This window comes from Bemisia tabaci, chromosome 9 (assembly GCF_918797505.1).
Source record: "Bemisia tabaci chromosome 9, PGI_BMITA_v3".
NCBI lineage: Eukaryota > Metazoa > Arthropoda > Insecta > Hemiptera > Aleyrodidae > Bemisia > Bemisia tabaci.
The window spans coordinates 14,457,314-14,482,494 of NC_092801.1; the positions used below are offsets into that span (position 1 = coordinate 14,457,314).

Genomic DNA, 25,181 nt, shown 5'->3' on the forward strand with positions numbered 1-25,181 from the left:
GTCATGCGCTTCGAGATGAATCGATTGAGCTGTCATTTAAACCTATGGGAAAGGATTGATTATCAAGGCATACTTTAATCGATTCTTTACCATGTCTTTAAATGGATTCCGATTAAACAAAAATACATCGATTTTATCCCGAACTCGTCTTATAAAAAAAATGCTCTTTCTTCATGCGCTCTGGGAAATTTTGTTCCTCTGCGCACAGAAACTCTTTTCGAAATCATTTTTTTTTAATATTGCCAACCCTGAGAGCCGTAGCTCTAACCCGCATTCCTCACGTACCGTTCCTCTCCTTGGGATGTTTCGCCGGTCTGGCGCACAGTGGATCGAGTCACTGGGAGAGGTCGGACATGAAATTATTGACCAAAACTTCAAATTTTAATGTTTATTTCGTCACATTTTAAATTTCAAGGGGTGCTTCGAACGGAAAATTTCATGAAAAACTCAATGGAACCACCTTTAAAACCTCAAAGTTTTGTATACACGAAATGTACCACTAGACAAGGTACGAATTCAAGCATTCTGATACATATTTTTTAACCAAAATTTCACGTAAAACACGATGCGCACAACAAAAATTACCGAAATCAACTCCTTACAATGATATTAAATGATTCCTGATGCGTGAATTCAAACCACCTGCTCATTAAAACTCAATGATCTACGTGATTCACATCGCGCGCTGAACATTATCATGACAGTCTTTGCGATATAAAAATCTGGCAACCTCAATTTCGACGCTTGGGCTCAGCTAAAGCAAATTGCTTATAATTTGAACAACACATGGTGGGTTATGAACAGTGATCGATTGAGAGGCTAGCTGAAACTGTTGTGGTGCGCGCTTTGACTCACGTAGAGCTTTGAGTTTCTTGTGAGCGGGCAGTTCAAAATCCGCGTAACCAATGTGAAATAAAAAGGTTAATATCTTCATCAGGAGCTGGTTTCAGTAATTTTCGTTGCGCGAATCGTGTTCTACATGAAATTCTGGTTAAGAAACATGTGACAGATTGCTTAAATTCGTATCTTGTCTAGTGGTCCATTATAAGCGTTTAAAGTTGCCAAATTTCGTCCGACCTCTTCTATCGACTCGATCCCACTGTGTGGCGTCTGGGCCGTTTTTCTCACGCGGTAATTGTTTTTTCACCTGCCGATTACACCAATTTGAACAATGGTCGCATCGCCGGGATGATCTAATTGCCCGGGCAGTTACCGTCGATCCTCTGGCGTAAGGGCGTACCTTGAGCTCCGCATGGGCCCCGGAGAGCATGGATTTACATGTAAAACAAGGCTCACCTGGAAGTTGGGATACGCGCTTACGTCAGCGGGCAACGTTATGTGACGCGAAAAGTGAAAAAGAAACTAGACCAGATGGACTCGGATTCGTCGGCGGTATTAGCACAATAGGAATGCGATTTTTTCTTCTTTTTCCCCTTTCTCTCTTCCTTCGTAATTTTGGCACAGTTATTATCTAATCGCATTCGGATCGGGGTTCGACGGGAGAAATGAACCTGATGGATCGCTAGACGTCGGTGAGAATTGAGGCGTCACATAATGTGCGCTGCATCATACTCGCCGATGAAGAAACTAATTAAGAATCGCTGAAAAAAAGTTCTTGGCTCGAGAATAATGACTCTTGAATTTGCCGCTACGAGTTTTTTTATCTATCTCGATTCAAGCTGTATTTACCTAGGAAATCAGCTTTTGGGTTAAGAAAAAAAGCGGCTGGATTAAGCAGCATCATTCTTGATTCGAGAAAAAAATGTATTGGCGGCAAATCTAGGATTTTTTTTTCGGTGATGGATATGAAGCTGTGAATATACGAATGGACCACTAGACAAGGTACGAATACGCTTTTGAGACCGTTTTTTCAAAACCTTATTTCTCCACTTACTGCTCGCCTCGCTATCCAGTGGCGTGGCGTGAATTGCGATATATCGATTGTTACTCCATTTAAACCTATGGTAAAGAATCGATTATCAAGGTGTTCGCTGCGAACACCCTGTTTATCGATCCTTTTCCACAGGTTTAAATGGCATAACAATCGATATATCGCAATTCACGCCATGCCACTGCACTGTCGCTATCAAGGCAGAGTTCAAATAAAGTTCCTGATCAGAGACAAGAGACCCTCCACTTGTATCTCGGTTATGGTGGAAGATTTTACTTTCGGGACTTCAATATTAAACTGTTGACTTATCTACAAATACATGGTTGATGTCTAATAACGTGTTGGAAGTTTCATCTCGCAAACAAGCCGAAGTTTGGGAAACTTGTTTGGCTCATGACGTCGCCCGAAGCTCATCATCCACCATTTACGTAGGTTAACAGCCGAGAAAAAGAGTGATGACTCAACAGTCATCACTCACTTATAATTGTCAATAAGGAAGTGGTGAATTCCCGAAATTAAAAGCTTCCACCCGTCGACAAGAGGCCAGTGGACGGTCTCTTGTCTTGTTCCTGATCGTTGGAGTAGATTTTTCAACTTTGGAACGCAAGAACTTCACACTGAAAAACAGTTACGGGCTACATAGACGTACTGTCTGTTCCGGGCTCAGAGACCGAAAGTTCCGGGTGCTAGAGCTGTAACTTCGATTGCTCTGGGTGCCACGCTCGGAACATTTGGCCTCTGAGCCCAGAACACGGACGGCACGTCTATATAGCCCGTAAGTACGGCTTTCACAGCCGGGATTTTTTTCAGTGCATTAGTTTCTTGTGTATCCCTCCAGGGCCAGATTTAGAGGGTGGCCACATGGGCCGTGGCCCATGGCGGCAATTTTAGGGGGCGGCAAATTTTCCAATTTTTTCAAATGTAGGTATAAACAAATATCGGATTCAGAAAAAAAATTGCAAACAAAAAAAGGCGATAAAATCTCCACTTCCTGAGAGTATAGAAATTGCCAATTTTGTCGTTTTTGTAAATATAAGAGATAGCACCTTTAATAATTGGTCGTGTAAAGAGAGGAACCAAACACGCAATTTGGCCTGGAACGTCGCGGCGCAGAGAGCACGACGAGAACTTGAGATGAAAAGGAGAAGCCCTCGACGCGGCGGTCGGCGTGTAACACATATTAGCGCCTACAAGACTGCATGAATACTTCAAGCATTGCGTCAAACACAGTGTGGTCAGCAACGGTTGGCGTGAAACGCATAGCGCCTACAAGACTGCATGTATACTTCACGCATTGCGTCAAACACAGTGCGTTCAGGAGCAGTCGGTGTGAAACGCATAGCGCCTACAAGACTGTAGGAATGCTTCACGCATTGCGCCAAACTTAGTGCGGTCAGTTTGTTCTTTCTTACTTTTTCCCTTAATTTTTTATAAATGGGAGGCCTTGTCCACATAGCAATAGGTTTACGGAACTTAACTTTCGCGCAAAGTTCCGTGGACTTCTGCTAGTAATGTTGACAGGGCTTGCAAAAAATATGTCTAATACGAGTAAGCGCGTCTTATACACTCCTCCCCGCTGCACGTTCACTTGATGGTTTTTATTGATGTTTCAAAACGAATGAGAATAAGGGGGCGGCAAAATACAGGCGGCCCATGGGTGACAAGTAGGTAAATCCGGCCCTGCTCGAGTAATGCAACTTTTTACAGGAAAATGGCTGTGTCATTCCTGTCCAGAATGTTTGCGAGTAATCGGAGGAGAAATGGACCGCGTTAAGCAGAGATGAACCAAAGCACATCAGCTATTGCCAAATTTAATTGGGCAATTCAATGAGTCAGTTAAGCTCGGGAGGGATTTGCCTGCAAATAGTCGAATCTTACAGTAATCGGTACGAGAAGAACGATGCGCACGTCAAAATTTCACGAAATATTGTCTCCGCGGAGATATAACGCTTCCTTTTTAGGGGTCCTCGAAAACATGTTTGAACCGACCGCCGTGAATTCTTGGATCTACGCGTCATAAGACGGGAAGATGGCGGCGGCGAAGCCGACCTGCTTACTACCACCACACTGTCATTGTTGACATCTCGATTTCGCGTTTGAGGTTAAGTGAGCTCTGTGTGAATGTTTCATATCCTACATACATCTGTATCGCATTCTGATTGAAAAGCTTAGAGAATTAAGAACAATGGATATGAATTTCAAACAAAGTAACCGACATAACCTCCAATTGACCAACAAAAACATACCGCCAACGCGTCGCCGCCGTGTATTCTTCCACTACGCTTTCCGCCGCCATATTGATCGTGACGTGTACGTCCAAGACCTACGAGCGCGCAGTTCAAACGCCGTTTTAGGCCACCCTAATTTTTGGCACTTTCAAATAAACTTTTCTCCTGTTTGCAGTCATCAAAAAAATTTAGGAAAAAAACCGTAAGCTTCGGTCACTTACTACTTTCGAATGACACAATAAAAAAAAATGACTTAACTGACTCATTTTTTACATAAAAACGGCTGTACAGATTTTTGTGCAAATTTCAGTGGATTTTCTGCATAGTGCGAAGCAAATTGTTTCAAATTTTCATAGAAATCCACACAGATGTTCACATGTAAAGAATGTAATTGCCCATTAAATTAGAAATTTGCTGATGTGGCTTGGTTGCTTTCTGCTATACGCAAGGAACTTGTTGGTCAGATACTTCCAACCTTTTCCTGGTAAAAATGAAGTTAGTAGTTGAAAATTAGAAATTTTGCAACCTTCAAAATTAAATACATATCCCTTATATTTAACGCGAATCCCTGGAGAGATCTTTATGAAGCATTGTTACTAGGGCACTAGGCGAGCATCGAGTAGATGAGCTTGGAGCATCCTCGTCCTCCCCACATTTTTCCAGCTCGTTAGCTGTGACCGAGGCGTGTATCCGATTTCAGCTTTCGTTTGGAACAGGGCCACCACCGGGGAGGCTGCGAGCGCGGCGCGCGCCGGGGGTAATGATCAATCAACGCTAATTCACCGCAATGAAAATGAAAATGAAGACGAGCCGCGTGTCCGTGTGTGTTGAGTTAATGAATTGCGCACACGCTTCGGCTCCGAGCTCGTTTCGCCACATTAATCGCCCACGCACTCTGTTGCCAATCCCGGTTTCGCGTTAAACATGTTTTCCCGCGCGCGGTCAAGTGGACGAATTTCTACCGAACAGAACTTCGTGCGGGTGGGAAATATGGGGTGTGCTCGATGGTTCTCAGGCTGTAAGAGTGGATGGGTCAGTTCAGGGCTGGTCACAGAATCGTATTTTGATGGTTGCTTCTTCTAGATCAGCTAAAAATAATAAAATCTGCCCAAACGGCAATTTTCTACGCCCAAACTGCGAAGCCACGTATCTCCGCCTGCGACGTTGTAAACTCCCCGTCACACTCGATTTTTCTTTCGGAAAGCTGCTGTTCAACTTAATTTCTTGGAAACTGCCTACATTCTTTCTCTGTGTTGGTAGACAATTCTGCATACATTTCAAGCTGTTAAGTTGGACGGTCTCCTTTTGCCAAAATAAAATTTTAGCAGAAATAACAGAAGAAAATGACAGAAATTGCACTTTGTCAGACACGGCTCCGTTGAAGGGAAGTTATATGAAAAGTGACTGGTCGTCTCCGGACTCTTCGGCATCTTCAAGTAGGGTAAAAATACTACGTTTTTAGCCAAAAATCGAAATGTGTTGTTCGAGCTCCTCGAAAAATAAATCGACTTTTAGGTTTTTTCCTCAAAAAAATCACGAAATCGAAGAGATTTCCATTTTTTTCAGGGACAAATTTTATCGCAATCTAAAATCTAATTATACCGTTAAAAAGCCCTTGCTTTCAGCTTTCTAACGGCCTATAGTTTTTGTAATTTGGAGCAACTGACCGTCTATAAACGGAATTTTACTGCAATCATATCAAGGGATTTTCCACCAACTCGGACGGCCGGTTCCCTTGAAGTTATCTCTGCTATTTTTGAAATTAAGAAATAAAACATGCACACCGTTAGAAAGATCACACTCTCAGCTTTCTATTGGTATAATAATTTTTGAATTTTGAGCAACTTAACGCCGGCACATAGGAATTTTTCGAAAAAATGTCCAAAAACAAAGAAATACGGGTGGCTCCAGTCAAAGTCAATTTCTCGCCGCACAAATGCACCAAAATAAAAAACCATCATGTCGTTAGAAAGCTGAAATTGTCAGCTTTCGAATGGTACCTTGGTTTTTTTTGTAGCGTTAAAAAATCTTGATTAAAAAATACGAATCTATGTCGGAGATGAAACCTTGAATTTTTGCTACTCTTTTTTGTGGGGAGGCATCTCTTAATTTTTCTCCCCTCATTTTTGGGGAGATTTTGGTCACTCTAAATATTACCTGAGAGTCTTGTGTCTCATATGACACATTATGAATCACACCTGTCGCAGCGAAAATTCATGGTTGCCAAATTTGGCCATTTATCAAAGCTTTTCCAAATTACCTGATGTAAACATCGTGTTTTTGGCTAAAAAAAAAAAGGTGTCGTGATAAGTGCGAAGTCAATAGAAAATAAAAAGCTGGAGTTGTATAAGAAAATATGAAAAGGCTGTTCATCGAGTATTTTGTTTCATTTTTTTAATGTTTTTTTTGTTTTTTGTTTTTGCACTTTTAATACTTTATGAGGGAAAAAATGTAAAATAGATGACGATTCAGTCTAATTTGTTTTTAAAAAAACCGATTGTTAAACAGAAATAAAATTTACTTTATTACATAAAACAAAAGATATCTCTCAAATAATAGCATAGAATAAACAAGTTACAAGAAAATCAGTCTTATTTAATTAGAGGTGCGACGCGTTGTATGCACAAACGGCGCGCAACAGAGCGGGTCCGTAATTTTCATTCGTCTCCGCCACTTTAAATTTTAGCCACGTTTCATTGAAATCATGGTGGGTAGCCTCTATCGCTTGTTCGGCATAATATCCCAACCCATGCTCATACTTTCTACAAAAATCGGGCACATGGTAGAAAACCGCATGTACTTTCGGGGTTACAGGGATGTCTAAAGAAAGATAAGCATCCAAAAATTTTTGAATACATTCCTGATAATTTTCTTTTAATTCAAGAGAGAAGCAAGAGTCTACCACAGATTTAAATGTTTGGAACGCATCCACATACTTAAGGCATTGAAGAGAATCTCTTCTCAGGAAATCGATTTTATTTAACAATAATTGACATGCATTGCCATTGAATGCGGGTGAGCCGTGCCGCATCAGACGCTGCACGTTACAGAGCTTTGCCCACTTTTGTGCATCATATTCAAACTCCTTGTGCATATGATTATACAAAGTATTTACGACCCCCAGTAAGAGGTGTAATTCGGGAGGAGGGATGAGATCGAGGAACAACATGTCCTCGTCCATATTGAACACAGTAGGGTAAATACAATTTTTAAAGTTCTGCGCTTTTTGTTTGTTTTCGCCTGATTTTATCCATTCATTATAGTTATTCATGGTGCTCCCTACGGTCCTATAAATGCCTTGTTTATGTAACTCACTTTTCTTGGCATCGCACCAGGTGCACGGGTGTGCACTGGAATGCGTCATAATACCGACCAATATATTAGCTAATTTAAGATCGGTAGCAACAGTTCCTAGAAAATTATTAATGGACAATTTTGTCCAGAGAGTGTGAATATTCATGAAATTTTCTTGGGTATGGGGGCAAATACCCAAAATGAAAATTTTCTTCACCCCAGATGGTGAGAAATTCTTGGTCACAATACCTTCATTATATTTTCCTCGAGTTCTTTTCCCTTCTTCCGAACTATTTATGACTAATTCACATGGTAAAAGAACGGACACACAAATTTTTAAAAAACCTTGGCCACCGTCAATACCAAATTTATAATGCACATTTTCCACTTGCCGTTTTTCTTTCACAAAATTTAAAAAACCTCCAAGATCGTTACAGAAAATTAAAGTTTCCACAGCTTTTGTTTCTGAGGTACCTTTTATGTTTACAAATTCAACTTGCTCAGCGTTAAAAAAATTATCAATCTCATGAGTTGCATGCTGAAGATTTTTTTCAAGGTAAGGCTCAATAACACTCCTGTTTTTTGTGGCCATTCGAATTATCTTTGCAATCCCTAATGTTGTCTTTGAACTTAGATTAAACGAAGTTTTAATCTTTTGAAAATCTCCAAGGGTAAATAATGGCTTGTTTAACTTTTCATTCACGCCAACCATTACTTTTAAAGGCCTGCCTCTAAGTTGCGAGAGTGATAACACCCCTGATGACTTAGGTTTTACATCATGACCTTCACTCTTTTTTTCCTGAACAATTCCCTTCAGCAATGCTGCACCTACATGTTCTTCACATTTTAAACTACAAGAATCTTTAACAAGGGTTACAATATTATTTACCAGAGCTACAGTGTTGCACTTATGATTCCGTCCTTTTTTCAGCAAGTTCATGCATTTATTGCACCGCTTTCCGATCCCAGCTTTTTTGATTACACGTCCAGATTCCACTTCTTTCCTTGGAGCGGTACACATTTGAAACGGCTTGGCACATGAAGGCATAACTTGTTCGTTCTCTTGTGAAAAGTTTATGTTCGCAGGCATCCTAGCAAGATTGCACAGATAACACAGACATGGGTAGCCATCACTCCTCTCCGCAACGGCTCTAGTTTCTTTTTTCAAAACGAATTTTGAAAAGTCCGGTATGTTTATGATTGCTTTTCCACGGTTAACATTTGCTTTGCATTTGGCACACACAACACATGGTAAACATTCGTTATCGAAGTCATATTTCGGCACTAATACTTGAATTTTAGCCCGGAGGGACTCGGAGAGCTTATGCAAAGGACTTTTGCGACATAAGCACAACAAACAAACCGCATGCCGATTTTCTACGTGATTCCTTTTACGATTTAAGCCCATTATTAAGATCAGGCACTGACATCGGGTCAACGACTGCTGTCAAACTGTCGCATTTTCCTCAATAATCAATGCTCAGTAATCATTATCATCTTATTGTGCACCAATCTAGTGACATTATCATCACTCAATGTTTATATTAAGATAATCATTAACGCGAAAACCTGAGCAACGCAATAACCCAAGAGAACTCGTTGTCGGACGGTGGCATATTACACGGAAAAACACGATAATTACATCAGGTAATTTGGAAAAGCTTTGATAAATGGCCAAATTTGGCAACCATGAATTTTCGCTGCGACAGGTGTGATTCATAATGTGTCATATGAGACACAAGACTCTCAGGTAATATTTAGAGTGACCAAAATCTCCCCAAAAATGAGGGGAGAAAAATTAAGAGATGCCTCCCCACAAAAAAGAGTAGCAAAAATTCAAGGTTTCATCTCCGACATAGATTCGTATTTTTTAATCAAGATTTTTTAACGCTACAAAAAAAACCAAGGTACCATTCGAAAGCTGACGATTTCAGCTTTCTAACGACATGATGGTTTTTTATTTTGGTGCATTTGTGCGGCGAGAAATTGACTTTGACTGGAGCCACCCGTATTTCTTTGTTTTTGGACATTTTTTCGAAAAATTCCTATGTGCCGGCGTTAAGTTGCTCAAAATTCAAAAATTATTATACCAATAGAAAGCTGAGAGTGTGATCTTTCTAACGGTGTGCATGTTTTATTTCTTAATTTCAAAAATAGCAGAGATAACTTCAAGGGAACCGGCCGTCCGAGTTGGTGGAAAATCCCTTGATATGATTGCAGTAAAATTCCGTTTATAGACGGTCAGTTGCTCCAAATTACAAAAACTATAGGCCGTTAGAAAGCTGAAAGCAAGGGCTTTTTAACGGTATAATTAGATTTTAGATTGCGATAAAATTTGTCCCTGAAAAAAATGGAAATCTCTTCGATTTCGTGATTTTTTTGAGGAAAAAAACCTAAAAGTCGATTTATTTTTCGAGGAGCTCGAACAACACATTTCGATTTTTGGCTAAAAACGTAGTATTTTTACCCTACTTGAAGATGCCGAAGAGTCCGGAGACGACCAGTCACTTTTCATATAACTTCCCTTCAACGGAGCCGTGCAGAGTATTGCAAAATCTCATGGACATGCTGAACTTACAGGCGCCAACGCGCCAAATGCGCCTAAAAAATCGGTCATGGCGCCTAAAAAATGAAGGCCCTGCGCCAACGTGGTCCCTAGAAATTTCCCCCTAAAAATATGAATTTTCATATCAGATGATTGTTCGAAATTTTCAGCACTACAAGTGAAAGCTTTTTCTATTCTTCACGATTTCATCTTTTGTGCTTTTTTCTTCCCCAAGTTACAGCTACTTACTAGTTCTATTACTGAAACATCTTGCATCTAACTTTTCACTAAATGCGCCGTAATGTATAGGCAAAAAGTTAATTTGGCCCCTGAAAAATCTTCTATGGCGCCTAAAAATCGGGCTTGATGCGCAACATGACTCCTAAAACTCAAAGGTGAGTTCCGAACACTGTGTATCGAATACGATCCATAGGAGCAAAATGTGGTTTCGCACTTGGGTCATTGGTATCCTGTTGTCCGTGTTTGAATCTCAACTGGGAGAGCGGGGCGCTAGGTCGTTGATGGAGAGCGGGCCTGATGTAAGTCGGACACGACTTTAATTATTGCGACTAGGATCTCTTTGACTCGTTACCCACTTATGAGTAAATATAGCTCCATCCAATGACGCAATGCGAGCCACCGCGCTTAAGCACTTCGAGGCGCTCGTCGACGTGTCTCTAGCGCCTCCTCGCGCCGATTAATCGCTCGGAGGATGAAATACCTAGGATAATTTCTTTTAATTACATGAGTATCGATGTCTTGCTTCTGCCGATTGCGATTCCCAAGACGGCTTGTGGAGAAACAATCGTTAAATGTCTGCACGGAGAAAAATGAAATTTCGTTTCTGTCTCTCGTTCCGTTCAGCAGAAATACGTCAAGATTTCCGTTAAACTCAGCCCAAATAATCGATTTATATTGATCTATTCCCGATTCATTTCCGTAAAAATCGTAGATCCATTATTTTATTATAAAAAACATCAGAATGTTATGAAGCCAACATCTAAGAGTTGTCGCACGTTTTTTTAACATACGCTGGAAAAAAACACATTGGATCTAGAGTCTAGACTCTTAAAAACATCGACAAGAAAAAGTACTCTTGATCTAATCAGCATCTAGCTTAAATCAAGAACCAAGCTTCTTAATTTAAGCGGATTTCGTTTTGATTCAAGCAAAAATCCGATTGAATCAAGAGTCCTTTTTCTTGTCGATGTTTTCAAGAGTCCGGACTCTAGATCCAATTTGTTTCTTTTTCCAGTGTTGCTTTAAATGGCAGTGCTCCCATTCCATGCCCGTCAAAATTTCCGAGATTTAGAACTTTTTTGTTCCAATTTTTTCCACTCCATGAGGAATGTTCTCAAATGTTCATACGGCCTTTTTCACTGGAAAAAAAAAACACTTGGGTCTAGAGTCCAGACTCTTGAAAACATTGACAAGAAAAAATACTCTTGATTCAATCGGATTTTTGCTTGAATCAAGACGAAATCCGCTTAAATTAAGAGGCTTGGTTATTGATTTAAGCTAGATTCCAATTAAATCAAGAGTACTTTTTCTTGTCGATGTTTTTAAGAGTCTGGACTCTAGATCCAATGTGGTTTTTTTTCCAGTGCAGAAATGAAGTAGAACTCAGTTTCTTTTTCGCTGACTCAGAGACTTTAACGCGGAGGTAGAAATGTTGGAGGGGGCGAAGCACGCGATACAACTTTTTCGACTTCCAAGGCGTTGTTTCAGCAAAAACTGTGTTCTGTTTTTATACTTTTACTTTTAGAGATTTGCTTTTGAGTAAACTAGCATTCCATTTTTTTAGCAGAAATACGTCAAGATTTCCGTTAAACTCAGCCCAAATAATCCATTTATATTGATCTATTCCCGATTCATTTCCGTAAAAATCGTAGATCCATTATTTTATTTTAACAAAAGAATGTTATAATGACAACATCTAAGAGTTGTCGCATATTTTTTTGACATATTTTATTTCGGTGCAGAGTTCTCGTGAATACTCCTATAATTTTGGTTATTTCCACTGAATAGCATCACTGTGTACAAAATCAAGTAGGCTAATAGTAGATGTTACCATACTTTTTTTCAGTGTTGGTCATTTTTGGTCTCTCTTTGGGTCTAATACTAGACTAGACATGGGCCTAAAGGCCAATTTTGCTGACATTTTTGGATTTTTTTTGTATTCGAATTCTCCGCCGAAATTCCGTTCTACCTTAGCACGGCAGAATACCTTTTCTTTTATGTTAACATAAGCACTTACATCGCAAATCCCGTGATACACGCAAGAACTCCATTCTGGGACTGGCGCAACTTATCCGCGTTAACTCCGTCTCGAACCAAGCCCTTCGACTCAACACAACTTGACTCGGATTATTATCCAAAATGGGGTCGTCCAGCATCCGGCGTGGGTCAAGTTTTCGGGGGGCCGGGCTGGTCTGCGAAGGGAGGGGGGCGGGTGTTGTGCGGTGAGAGAAGCAGAGCAGATCGAAGCAAGAAGAAAGAGGACCCCGAGGAAGCTCGGTGACCTTCTCAATGCCATCCGGATGCTGAGCTGACCGCTGACGCTGCACCACCGCGCCGTGATGCCGACCAGCCGGCCGGCCGGCCCCCGATGCATCTCGTCCGTCGTGCCGCCGCACTATGGTCTGGGAGCGCCGAATCGTGGCCAAAAATCCGATTTTTGAAAGTACGAAAATCTGTCAATCGAGCATATAATCCTTATCTACATCCTTTAGTAGGTGTGAAATGACCTATCAAATCTTCTGTAATTGTTTTTACGATCAGATACATGGTGGCGAACTTCACATCCTCGAGGTAAGTAAACAAACGTGAGAATTTAAAGTGCACGTTATCGTGTCTTGCCTTGTGTCGTTTGGTGATAAGTTGGCGTAAATCCCCGATCAAATATGGAAAAGAAAGGTGAAAGTAAGTACTTTTTGATGGTTTAATCGTTTTTATTATTATGATTAATTTTATGATCACCATGAGACTCCAAAGTTTTGTCCTAATTTAGGCAAAAAATTGCCTTCACCTTAAGTTTTAGTTATCGGTAACACGAGGTAACACGTTCTCATTTGTGCAAAAATGTTGCTCATATGTTCCTCTAACAGGATATCACAGGTTTTTTTGCGTATTTTTGCGTCTGGGGCCTTTTTTGGTCATTTTAGTGAAGGACTTATACGATTTTCTGCGCAATCTGATTTCATTGCAGAAGGAGATAAGAGAGATGAGACAAGGTCAACATTTGATATAGGGTGATTCATATGTATTTTTGGCTGCTGAATCCGAAAATGATATCAGTTTTTTTCCAGCACTTGCCAGATTTCCGGAAAATAAAGTTTTTTTGCAAAAAACCTCATTTTTAAGCAAAACAATATTTTCTCCGGAAAAACGACAAATGGTGGATAAAACTTAGGTATTTTTTTTTATTCTTCAGCCTGTATACATAATACAAATGTATTAACTCGGCCCGCTGTGGTGCGTAGTGGTTGTAGTGCTGGCTTTAAGATCAAGAGGTTCCGAGTTCAATTCCTGGCTAGGCAACCCGAGAATGGTAATCCGCAAGGTTTTAGGGTCTGATCTGGGTCTGGGTCTGAAGGCCCCAGAGCCAAAAAGATGCAAAAAAACCTATGATATCCTGTTAGAGGAACATATGAGCTACATTCTTGCACTGATAAGAACGTGTTAGCTCGTGTTAGTGATAACTTAAACTTAAGGTGAAGGCAATTTTTTGCCTAAATTAGGACAAAACTTTGGAGTCTCATGGTGGTCATAAAATTAATCTTAATACTAAAAACGATTAAACCATCAAAAAGTACTTACTTTCACCTTTCTTTTCCATATTTGATCGGGGATTTACGCCAACTTATCACAAAACGACACAAGGCAAGACACGATAACGTGCACTTTAAATTCTCACGTTTGTTTACTTAGTACCTCGGAGGATGTGAAGTTCGCCACCTTATATCTGATCGTAAAAACAATTACACAAGATTTGATAGGTCATTTCACACCTAGTAAATGATGTAGATAAGGATTATATGCTCGATTGCCAGATTTTCGTACTTTCCAAAATCGGATTTTTGGCCACGATTCATTAGGCCTAGAATCTTTATAATAATTCTAACCATGAAAATCAGCGCAGAATGGTTGACAGCCTCCAATGAGTATAAGAATGTCAAAGCTATTTAGGTCTAAGTAGTATTGAATATATCTAGAAAATTTTGCTAGCAGGATTTGATGATCAAAGAGTAAATTATTTTTAAAAAATCGCTAGAAATGAACATTTTTAGGGACAATTTTTGGTTCGGGGAGGGGGCGACCTAAAGGGCTAATACCATATGTCTTGCTAACACGAATATCACCATATTGAATGTGCATTTTTTTTTAACTTACGCTCCAGTCAGGATCAATAGACCGAAAAACATAGTACTGACTTGATTCAATTTCAATCATTTCTTCTCCTCTTATATTTCTGGATTAAATACGTATTTTTGGGGCTTCTGCCCTGATAACCTCTTGATCATTGAAAAATAGATTTCATATTATAGTTAGACAACCTTCAAAACATTAAACTGACATTCAATGTGGTATTCTAATCATATTTTGGCTTTTCTTCTAATTTTTTGGTTTCAAGGGCCTGCCGCCATCTTGGATTTAAGAATTTTGTAAAACTAAGGTCAAATTTGAATTCAGCGACCCAAAAAACATAAGTACACCAAATTTCATGATATTCTGATCATTTCCTGATTTATGGCCACAATTCGGCGCCCCCAGACCATAGTGCGCCGCGCTGATCGTGCGCCCATTGGCGGATCCAGCAAATTGGCAACATGGTTTTTCTCCATTTAAACCTATGGAAATGTATCGATTCTTGGTGGGGCCAGGTGCCCTGACAAGAATCGATCACTTAACATAGGTTTAAAGGGAGGGAATCCGGTGTTGCCAAATTGCTGGATCCGCCTCTGCGTGCGCCTAATCAGAGGTAGGAAGGTTCGTGTCTTCTGCCGTGATAGCAAAGAGAGCAGTAAGGGTCAAACTTTCGAAATCGAGTTTCCTTCAAAATTCGTCTATTCTCTTTAGATGAAATCGCTGAAATTCCTAAAACAGCAAAATTCATCTGAATTTTATGAAAACGTAAAGACATACGAGAAAGCTGTAAGTACGCAAAAAATTAAGTAGTTTCTGAGGCAAGTGTTTTTTTTTTTTTCCTCTTTTTTCTGCTGGTTTAATGGCTTCGTGTCTATAGCACCGTCAGCCACCTTTAGACAATGTTTAGTGTCCGTAGACATCGTGGGATCTCCATGCTCCAGGCTTTTCCAATTTTCAGGGATTAGGGCCGAGGAGAATCTGTCTCAGTAGATCCACTCGTCAATTCCGTGAAAATTAGACGCCATCACCAGGATTCGAACCCGGGACCTATTGGCCTAGAGTCAGGCGCGCTGACCACTAAGCCAACTTGGCCGGCGAGGGAAGTTAGTTCGCAATATATATATATATAAAGTCGCTTTACAACGCACTTTGGCGTTCTACGACACCCAAACGCCACATATGCCTGTCGCAATATAATCTAAAATGTCTGAAAATTTCAAGGAAAAATTCCTCAAAAATAAATATTTTACCGGGAAGAATTTGGCAAAATTTAAAATTTCATAGGGCGTTTTTTCTTGGCACCCAACGTTGGAGTCCGGTTCAGCGGGTGTTTAGGGTGGATAAATCCAATCCGCATGCTCATCAAACTTGTTTAGTGATCATTGATTGGAAGTACTTATGCCAAAAGGGAACTATATGTGCATAGAATCTCCATGAAATATAGTTTCTTTTGACATGAACATATTAAATTCGAGTGAATTGAGCGATGGAAAACAAGTATTCGTTTTTTAGAGAAACGAATGTAGCTACTCATTTCCAAGTTGCAAAATGTCAACTTTTGAATTGCATTTGCCACTAATTTTTATTTTAACTGTCCGGTATTTTTTTTTCTTTAATCGATTGCAGAACATTCAGTGAGTTTATTATGTTTGCAATGACATTTAAATGAGAGGATGGATATTTTGGTGATACTTCTTGCCCTGTTTTACGACGAATAGAATTCGGAAACTCAATTTATATTTTTACCGTGAAGGTCCGATTATTAATAATTTAAATATACCACCCGGCAACGGTTGAATCACCGGATATATAGGTCATTACGGTTGTAATTTTACCTGCCCGCCAACGTTTTAAAAGATAGTTACAGAGCCTAGTTGATCGCTTTCTAAAAATAGCCGGTGTCTTTTGTCGGAATGCGTTTATTCCTGGTCCACATCCCACGCATTCTTGGCTTCGCTCTAGTCATGGTCCGGAGGCCCTTCAACTTTGCATTTCCTGGCAAAAACAACATAACTCGTTTAAAAAGTATATGTGCATACGTGTTTCTCTTACTACGGCACAGAACTTACCGTGGCTAACTGACTTGCGGTCTTCAATAGGTCGATTGCATATTCTATCGTGCTAAGGAAGAAGGCCGTATGAATGACATTTGAGAACATTCCTCATGGATTGAGAGAAATTGGAACAAGAAAAGTTCCAAATTTCGGAAATTTTGACGGGCGTGGAATAGGAGCACTGCAATTTAAGGAAATGGTAAAGAATGGATTAAGGTGTTCGCCCTGTTTATCGATCCTTTTTCAAAAGTTTAATGGAGATGTTGCATGTGTGAGGAATTTGCGATTTGACTGTAGATTCTCACGTAAAAGTTCGCGAGAAGTACGATGGTGCCACTGGTTTTCTCTGAAATCAACTCCCGAGCTCAAAAAAAGCTCTCAAATTGAGGTCAAAATGGAGGGGACATCCCACCTTACCCTGAGAGTCCACCTTTACATCAAAACAAACTCTCCATGCAAAGATAGGGAGCAAATACATTCGCAGGGTTGCCGTGTTTTCAGTTTTGGAGTCCCCAAATAAGGTGGCAACCCTGCTAATGTATTTGCTCCCTATCTTTCCATGGAGAGTTTGTTTTGATGTAGAGGTGGACTCTTAGGGTAGGGCGGGATATCCCCTCCATTTTGGCCTCAATTTGAGAGCTTTTTTTGAGCTTGGGAGTTGATTTCAGAGAAAACCGGTGGCACCATCGTGTTTCTCGCGAACTTTTACTTAAGAATCAACAATCAAATTACAAATTCCTTACACATGCAACATCTCCATTGGCAAATCAATCGATATATCGCAAGAACCCCACTTGACTGCCGCCAAGTTCACGTCCACGGGGAACGTGAAGTCTCGTCGCGAGCGGATCGTAATGACATTCATTGGCGAGAGTGACGACGCGTCTTTCACGTGCGATTAAGTGACGTCACGATTAGATCAACGCTTGGATCCCCGGATTAGCGTGATTAATCGATCACCATTCACCGCCGCGTCGGACGCGCCAACCGCACTGCCGATCTAGACCGCTCGAGGGAGCGGGTGTCAGATCGGGCCCAACTCGGAAAAACAAAGATGACAACAAGACTCTTGAAAACATTGACAAGAAAAAATACTCTTGATTCAATCGGATTTTTGCTTGAATCAAAACGAAATCCGCTTAAATTAAAAGGCTTCGTTCTTGATTTAAGCTAGATTCTGATTGAATCAAGAGTACTTTTTCTTGTCGATGTTTTTAAGAGTCTGGACTCTAAATCCAATGTGTATTTTTCCAGTGAGGGATGAGAAATTGCACTTAGAACATTCACTGAAAAAAATTACGGGTCATATACGAGGGCTGTCCCAAAAGAAACCGGACTTTTGTCATAGAAGGCGAACCGAGCGTCGTAATGAAGTTTTCTTGGGCTTGTTTGAAAGCTGATAAGCTATTGAAGATGCTTGTTTTTACAGAATGCATAAATTCGTCTTGGTAAGGAAACTACACGCTTTGGAATGAAGGAAAGTCAAACTCGAGTTGCGATTTTTGTCTTTATTTCAAGAAAACTTTAGATATATAACTTAAAAAAAAACCCAGGTTTTAACTTAAAAACTTCGTTGCTCTCTTATTCAAATGCTTAAAAATAAGGAAATTAACATTTTAAGCAGCTTACCAAGTCATCACCTATCCCCTTCAAAATACTCGCCAGCTTTGTCGATGCATTTTTGCCACCGTTTCTTCAATTGGGAGAAACACTGTTGGAAATCCTCAGGTTCGAGGAGTTGTCCATCATGAATTTTTACCGAAAGGAGAAACTGTCAATGGCGAATATTACAATGGTGTCCTGAGACGATTACGCGAAAATGTCCGCAGAAAAAGTCTCGAGCTTTGGAGAGAGAATTCCTGGTTTCTGCATCACGATAATGTACCTGCCCATGCATCCCTCCAAATTCGCGAATTTTGTGCAAAGAATGCCATGAGTGTCCTCCCTCATTCCCCTTATTCACCTGACCTGGCTCCGTGTGATTTTTTTCTTTTTTCCACGACTTAAATCTACCTAGAAAGTTCGACGTTTTCTAACCATTCCGGAAATTCAAGAGAACACCTTGAAGGAATTGCGATCATTCAAACCTGAGGATTTCCAACAGTGTTTCTCCCAATTGAAGAAACGGTGGCAAAAATGCATCGACAAAGCTGGCGAGTATTTTGAAGGGGATATAGATGATGACTTGGTAAGCTGCTTAAAATGTTAATTTCCTTATTTTTAAGAATTTGAATAAGAGAGCAACGAGGTTTTTAAGTTAAAACCTGGGTTTTTTTAAGTTATATATCTAAAGTTTTCTTGAAATAAAGACAAAAATCGCAACTCGAGTTTGACTTTCCTTCATTCCAAAGCGTGTAGTTTCCTTACCAAGACGAATTTATGCATTCTGTAAAAACAAGCATCTTCAGTAGCTTATCAGCTTTCCAACGAGCTCAAGAAAACTTCATTACGACGCTCGGTTCGCCTTCTATGACAAAAGTCCGGTTTCTTTTGGGACAGCCCTCGTAAACATACCGTCCGTTCTGGGCTCAGAGGCCGAAAGTTCCGGGTGCAGGAACCGTAGCTTCGATTTCTCCGGGTGCCACGCCCGAAACGCGGACGATATGTCTATACAGCCCGTAGGAACTGCTTACCGGCCGAAGTTTTTTCTTTCAGTGTCGTCTTCCGCATTCGGCGCACAGAGAAATTGTCCACTGGTCCAATGTCAACTTTTATCTTCGCTATGTGATAAAAAAGAGAGAAAGTATTAGCACCATTGGAGACACCTGAAAATGCGACTTTATAAACGCAAAGTAGGAGATCTCCCTAGTGGAAGTCAGCCTTGTGCAGGTCTGTGCGGCGGAAGGCTAGGTCCGTGCAAGTCCCCGTCACCTCGTGCAGCCATCTGCGAAGGATGGGATTCCCGAAATTATGCCTTTGTTTCGCTTCCCTCTGCACGGGCTCACGGGAGGTGACGGGGACTTGCACGGACCTAGCCTTCCGCCGCACGGACCTGCACAAGGCTGACTTCCACTAGGGCTGGATTCAGCGGAAAATGCGTTACAACTCTTTTCACCTCCGAATAGGTAAAATTGCATTTCCACAAAATGAAGGAGGCAATTGTTTGTTGACCGCGAACTCCGCGATTTTAACGCATGAGTAGGAATTTGAAAGAGACTTAAACGCATGATAGAGGCTCTATCATGCGTTTAAACTAAGGAGAGTTTAGACGAATTTTGAAAGAAACTCAATTTCGAAAATTTGACACTTGCTGCATGCTCTCTTCCCCCTCACGGCAGTAAATTCTTGCCGTGTCCACTGGTACATTTGATTAGTTTGAATACTGGAAAAAACCCATTGGATCTAGAGTCCAGACTCTTAAAAACATGTTCAAGAAAAAATACTCTTGATTCAATCGGATTTTTGCTTAAATCAAGAACCAAGCCTCTAAATTTTAGCGGATTTCCTTTTGATTTAAGCTTAACTCTGATTGAATCAAGAGTATTTTTTCTTGGAAATGTTTTCAAGAGTCTGGACTCTAGATCCAATGTGTTTTTTTCTAGTGTTTCATGATAGCGCGTTTTGGGCGTACAAAAAACATAAGGTCTACAAAATGAAGGATAACTTGATTTTTTTTCCCGCTGACTCGGAGACTTTGACGCAAAGGTAGAAAAGTTGAACGAACGGAGATTATTTGGACTTCCAAGGAGGTGCAATTGCAAACCCTCAGAAATGAAGTAGAACTCGGTTTTTTTTTTTCCGCTGACTCGGAGACTTTAACGCGGAGGTAGAAAAGTCGGAAGGGGCGAGGCACGCGATGCAACTATTTCGACTTCCGAGGCGTTGTTTCAGCAAAAACTGTATTCTGTTTTTATACTTTTACTTTTAGAGATTCACTTTTGAGTAAAGTACTTTTGAGTCTGGACCAGAGACAAGAGACCCTCCACTAGTATCTTGGCCATGGTGGAAGCTTTTAATTTCGGGACTTCAGCATTCTACTGTTGACTTACCTACATGGTTGATGTTCAACAACGTGTTGGCAGTTTCGTTTTACAAACAAGCCGAAAATGACCGACGTTTGGGAAAGTTGTTTGGCTCATGACGTCATCCGAAGCTCATCATCGACCATGTAGGTAAGTCAACAGCCGAAAATAGGGTGATGACTTTTGCTCGCTAATAATTGTCCTTAAGGAATTGTTGAAACCCCGAAAGTAAAAGCTTCCACCTGTCGCTAGGAGGCCAGTGGAGGGTCTCTTGTCTCTGGTCTGGACTCTAGATCCAATGTGGTTTTTTTTCCAGTGAAAGCTTCCGGCGTTAGGGGCTTCCACTCGGCCACGGAATTTCGCTTGGACTTTCTGACGTGACAACAGCGCGCTCTGCCGGGCGAAAGAAAGGCGACTTTAGGAGGTTTGGGCGCTCATTGTGCTAATCACAAAGACGCCATCCGGACTCGGAGCCCGGGCTGCGGGGTCCGCTCGAGCATGAAAATTGGCCCCTTTGATTTTTTCACACCTCGTGTTTTTATTCAATTAACACGAGCGAGCAACGAGCAACGAGCAGGTGAATCAGGTGTATAAACGAATATTTCGGCACCCGCCCGGCCTATCTCCGACGTGTTCGGGCGCCACTTCCGTGTCTTTGCTCTCCTAAGCGCCATGTTGCCAAGCGGAGGAAAAAATGAACAGATAACTCAGTGCGAGTTACACTGGAAAAAAAACACATTGGATTTAGAGTCCAGACTCTTGTAAACATCGACAAGAAAAAATACTCTTGATTCAATCAGATTTAAGCTTAAGTCAAAAGGAAATCCGCTCAAATGAAGAGGCTTGGTTCTTGATTTAAGCAAAAATCCGATTGAATCAAGAGTATTTTTTCTTGTCGATGTTTTTAAGAGTCTGGACTCTAGATCCAATGTGTTTTTTTTCCAGTGTAGACCTAACTTGTATGATTTGAAAATATACTCTCTAGAGTGAATTCTACAGATAGAGTAAGGTCATTTCTACCTTTTTAGTACAGGAAAGTTGTGCCGCTTAGGGTCACGCAATGAACTCTGATGAGTTCCAGTGATTTGAAAAATATCACACGTGGATGGATATAGAATAATCTGTGCAAATCGGAAAAGAAGCAAAAAGGTAGAATAAATTTTTAAGTTGAATGGGGGTAAGAATCAATTTTTAAGTTGAATGGGGGCAAAAATTTAAAAGCCGCAGTGCCAATATTTCATGAATATTATGGATAGTTCAAAGTAATGATTTCACAATTATTTAATTTTTTTATTTTTGTGTTTGCGTGTGTCTTTTAAATTGTTTGGGACCTATAGCACTGTTGAGTCTTTTGTCTTTTAAAATAAGGGCACGAAAAGCGATATTTTACTAATTTGTAGAAAACTAGGAGGGCTTTAGATGCGTGAACCAGGGTGGCATTAAACGTAAGAAAGAAATGAAAGATTTGAAATTTCATTGAAATATTTCATGAAATTTCACGAGGCTGTGAAATATTTCATGAAATTTCACAGGGCTGTGAAATATTTGAAGAAATTTCACAGGGCTGTGACATATTTTAAGAAATTTCACAGGGCTGTGAAATATTTTATGAAAGTTCACAGGGCTGTGAAATATTTCAAGACATTTCACAGGGCTATGAAGTATTTCAAGAAATTTCACAGGGTTGTGAAATATTTCAAGAAATTTCACAGGGCTGTGAAATATTTTATGATATTTCACAGGGCTGTAATATATTTCAAGAAATTTCACAGGGCTCTACACAGGAAATTTGGCAACTCTAGTGTGTTCATACGTCGTTTTTCCTTAGCACGGCAGCTTGGGTGAAAAGTGATTTGCGTGCGTGCGTCAGTGCAACAGTGATACGCACCCGAACGGAGTGACTCAGATCGATTTGATGAAAATACGCAAGTTCATTACTCGAAAAGAGGCACGTTAGTTGGGTCCTCCATTGTTGCCGTCCCGTGCAGAATTTTAAATTATTTCCGTTGAATTCAACATAAAATATCTCAAATAATGATCGGATTAAATTTGGCGACGATTGATGTCTTTCCTCACTCACACTCGAAAACTCGGCGTATTTCCGGCGGGGAGTTTTTCTTTTCCGTGTGTTATGGTAATACGAGTGAAATTCGAGAGAGGCCGATACGGTGAGAATAGTTTTAAATAGATGCTCTTGGACAACATCAATATTCAGTTTTTTTGTTCTGTTTTTTTCCCCCAAATATATTTGGGGGGGAGGGGAGAGAGAGAGAGAAGGGGACATCGTGACGGTTAAACTTCCGGATTCAAACCCTGCATTTGTATGTGTTACAAGAGGATATATTTTGTCTGACTTCGGATGATAGGATGAGGGAAATAAAGAGGAAAAGGAAAAATAGAAAAAGAAGAAGGAGAGATAGAGGAAGAAGAAGAAGTGGAGGAAGCAGGTGAAATCATCAAGGACGACCAAAGAATAAGATGAGGAAGAAGAAGCAGCAACAGTAAATGGAAACTCATTCTATGTTTAACTTTGCAAAAATGAATACTGCTGTGCTAAGGAAAAACGCCGTATGAGCCCTCAGGCGTTGCCAAATCTCCTTCAACAAATCATGAATTTTCGGGACAATTTGTGAATATTTCTCTTCCAATTTTACAAAAGCTTGTGTCCGTAATTTGATCTAAGAAATTAAAAAAATTGCAAGGACAAATGGATTACATTTTGCAATAAGGAACCACTATTTCTAGTTCATTTTAGAGACAACATATGTACCATTGGTTTCCCGATGCAGATATGCGTTTTCATGGAAGAGCCATAGATAGTGGTTCCTTATTGCAGAATGTAGTCCAAATATTCATAATTCTTTCCAAAATTAAATCGTTTCTATGAGGAAATTTAGCAACGTTCGAATGTCCATACGGCGTTCTTCCTCAGCACGGAAATGGTTGATCAAACTCCTGAACGCCCCATTTTTTTCAGGAAATCCAGTCCACCAGGACCAACAATTACGAATCGCCGAACAAACATCCGAAGACTGAGTAAACAGGGCACCCGCGAGGTGACTGGAAGATCCGTATCTCTCGCAAAACGTCTATTCACACGATGACGCAATCCTCCTCAATGAGATCCGAGTCACAGATTTACTTAAATCTACCCGGAGCCGCTTAATTAGATCGCCAGTCCCACCGATTAATTTCTCCCAGACGCGGAAACTAACAGTTTTAATTGCGCTGAAGAGGCATAGTTGCGCGCGGCGCAGCCAGATGGCGCTGCCGCCGACGGTCATCCCCGGGGTTCTCGCGCCTCGCGGGAGGTTCCTAGATCTGACACCGCGGCAGCACCGGTATCACAATAGACTTTGCGGAGAGAGGGGGCGAATTCTTCTCCGTGCACCCGAGTTTCGTCGAATCCAACTTTCGCTCTCAGCTGAAAAGTGCGTGGGGTACCGAGTGAAAATACTCGTCGGAGGCGAAAGTTGAGGGATAGAATTTCCACGTTCCCGGGCTGATGGATCGGTTTGCCCATGCAGAATGAAGAGTTGAGGACTATATGGACATGCCGTCAAATCTGGGCTCAGAGGGTAAAAGTTTCGGGTGCTGGAGCCGTTGCTTCGATCGCTACGGGTGCTAAGCCCGGAACGCGGACGGTATGTCTATATAGCCCGTGAGTACGGTTTCTACGGCCGGAGTTTTTTTCAGTGCATGCAATATTTATTTTTCTTTATTTTTCTCATTTTCCTTACTCCTTGCAGCTCGGCAGACCAGGCTGAGCCCAGTTCAGCTGCCAATTAGATTGTAAACAATATTAAAAAATTTCAGTGGTCAATATCCGCTAAGTCTTATCATTCCCAGTGGGCTGATTGTTGAAATCAGTTGACAAAACGATAAAGAAAGAAGACAAAAACGATATGGAGGGACCATATCGGTAGAAGCGAGTGGTTGCAATGGACGAAGGTGAGAAGTAATAGAGCTATCTAACGGCAACCCATGAGAGACCCTTTAGTTAGTCCATCGTTTTCTCCCTTGGTCTAAGAGAACCACCCATTTCAACCGACAGGATCGCTACTTACTCCTCATGTCTTCTTTGTCTATTGCTTTGTCTATCAGTTTCAATACTCAGCCCGCAGTTGTTTTTCTTTTGATGGGTATGCACAAAATATACAGAATGGCGTCCTTCATGTGTTGCAGGTTTTGGCGCTGTCTTCAGTTCTGGCCGTAGCCTCGTCGCTGGGCTCGGAAGACGCCGACGCAAAACCGAAAAAAGGCGATAAATTCTCGGCGCAAAGACGCCTGAGTCGCAATGGAGCCCTGAGCCCGCAGAAGAGACTAGCACGACAGCCGAATCCTACGTCGACGCCGGCGGTACCATCGTACGCGGTACCCATGGAGCCTCTGGTACAGTACTCGCAACGGGATCCCCTGTACCACGATAAGGATGACGAGCCCATCGTAGAGAGCTTCACCACACCCGGCTACGAGCAGAAGTCGCGGATAGACCATCTCGTCGCGGAGCCGAGCAACCATATCACTGATATCTCTGGAGCAGGTAATTTTGATATAGAAATTACAAGATAAGAGAAAAAGAGAGACACAATAGCCCGAATGCAGACAACAATAAAAACACACTAAAATATAAAAAGCAAATGGGTATACAAGGCTAGAGGAGACATATAACAATCAGGACGTTTTGGACCAATTACATGGAGTTTGCACTGATTCCTACCTCGGTCAGTTGCATGCTCATTTCCTCGTTTTAATTTTTACATTTTATAGCTTCTGTTCCAGTTGAGAATGGGCATGTAATTGCCCCGAAACGTCCTGGTTGTTTTATGTCTCCTCTAG

The 25,181-nt window shown here is 41.0% G+C and overlaps 1 protein-coding gene across 2 annotated transcripts in view; it reads left to right on the top strand.

Moving 5' to 3' along the window:
- LOC109038206 (uncharacterized) overlaps positions 1–25,181 on the top strand; it is a 119,372-nt gene that overhangs the window by 81,329 nt on the left and 12,862 nt on the right. For both annotated transcript variants that reach the window (XM_072304104.1, XM_019053190.2), the window contains exon 2: positions 24,528–24,885. In XM_072304104.1, the coding sequence (XP_072160205.1) occupies positions 24,528–24,885 (358 nt within the window). The remainder of the gene's footprint in view (positions 1–24,527; positions 24,886–25,181) is intronic.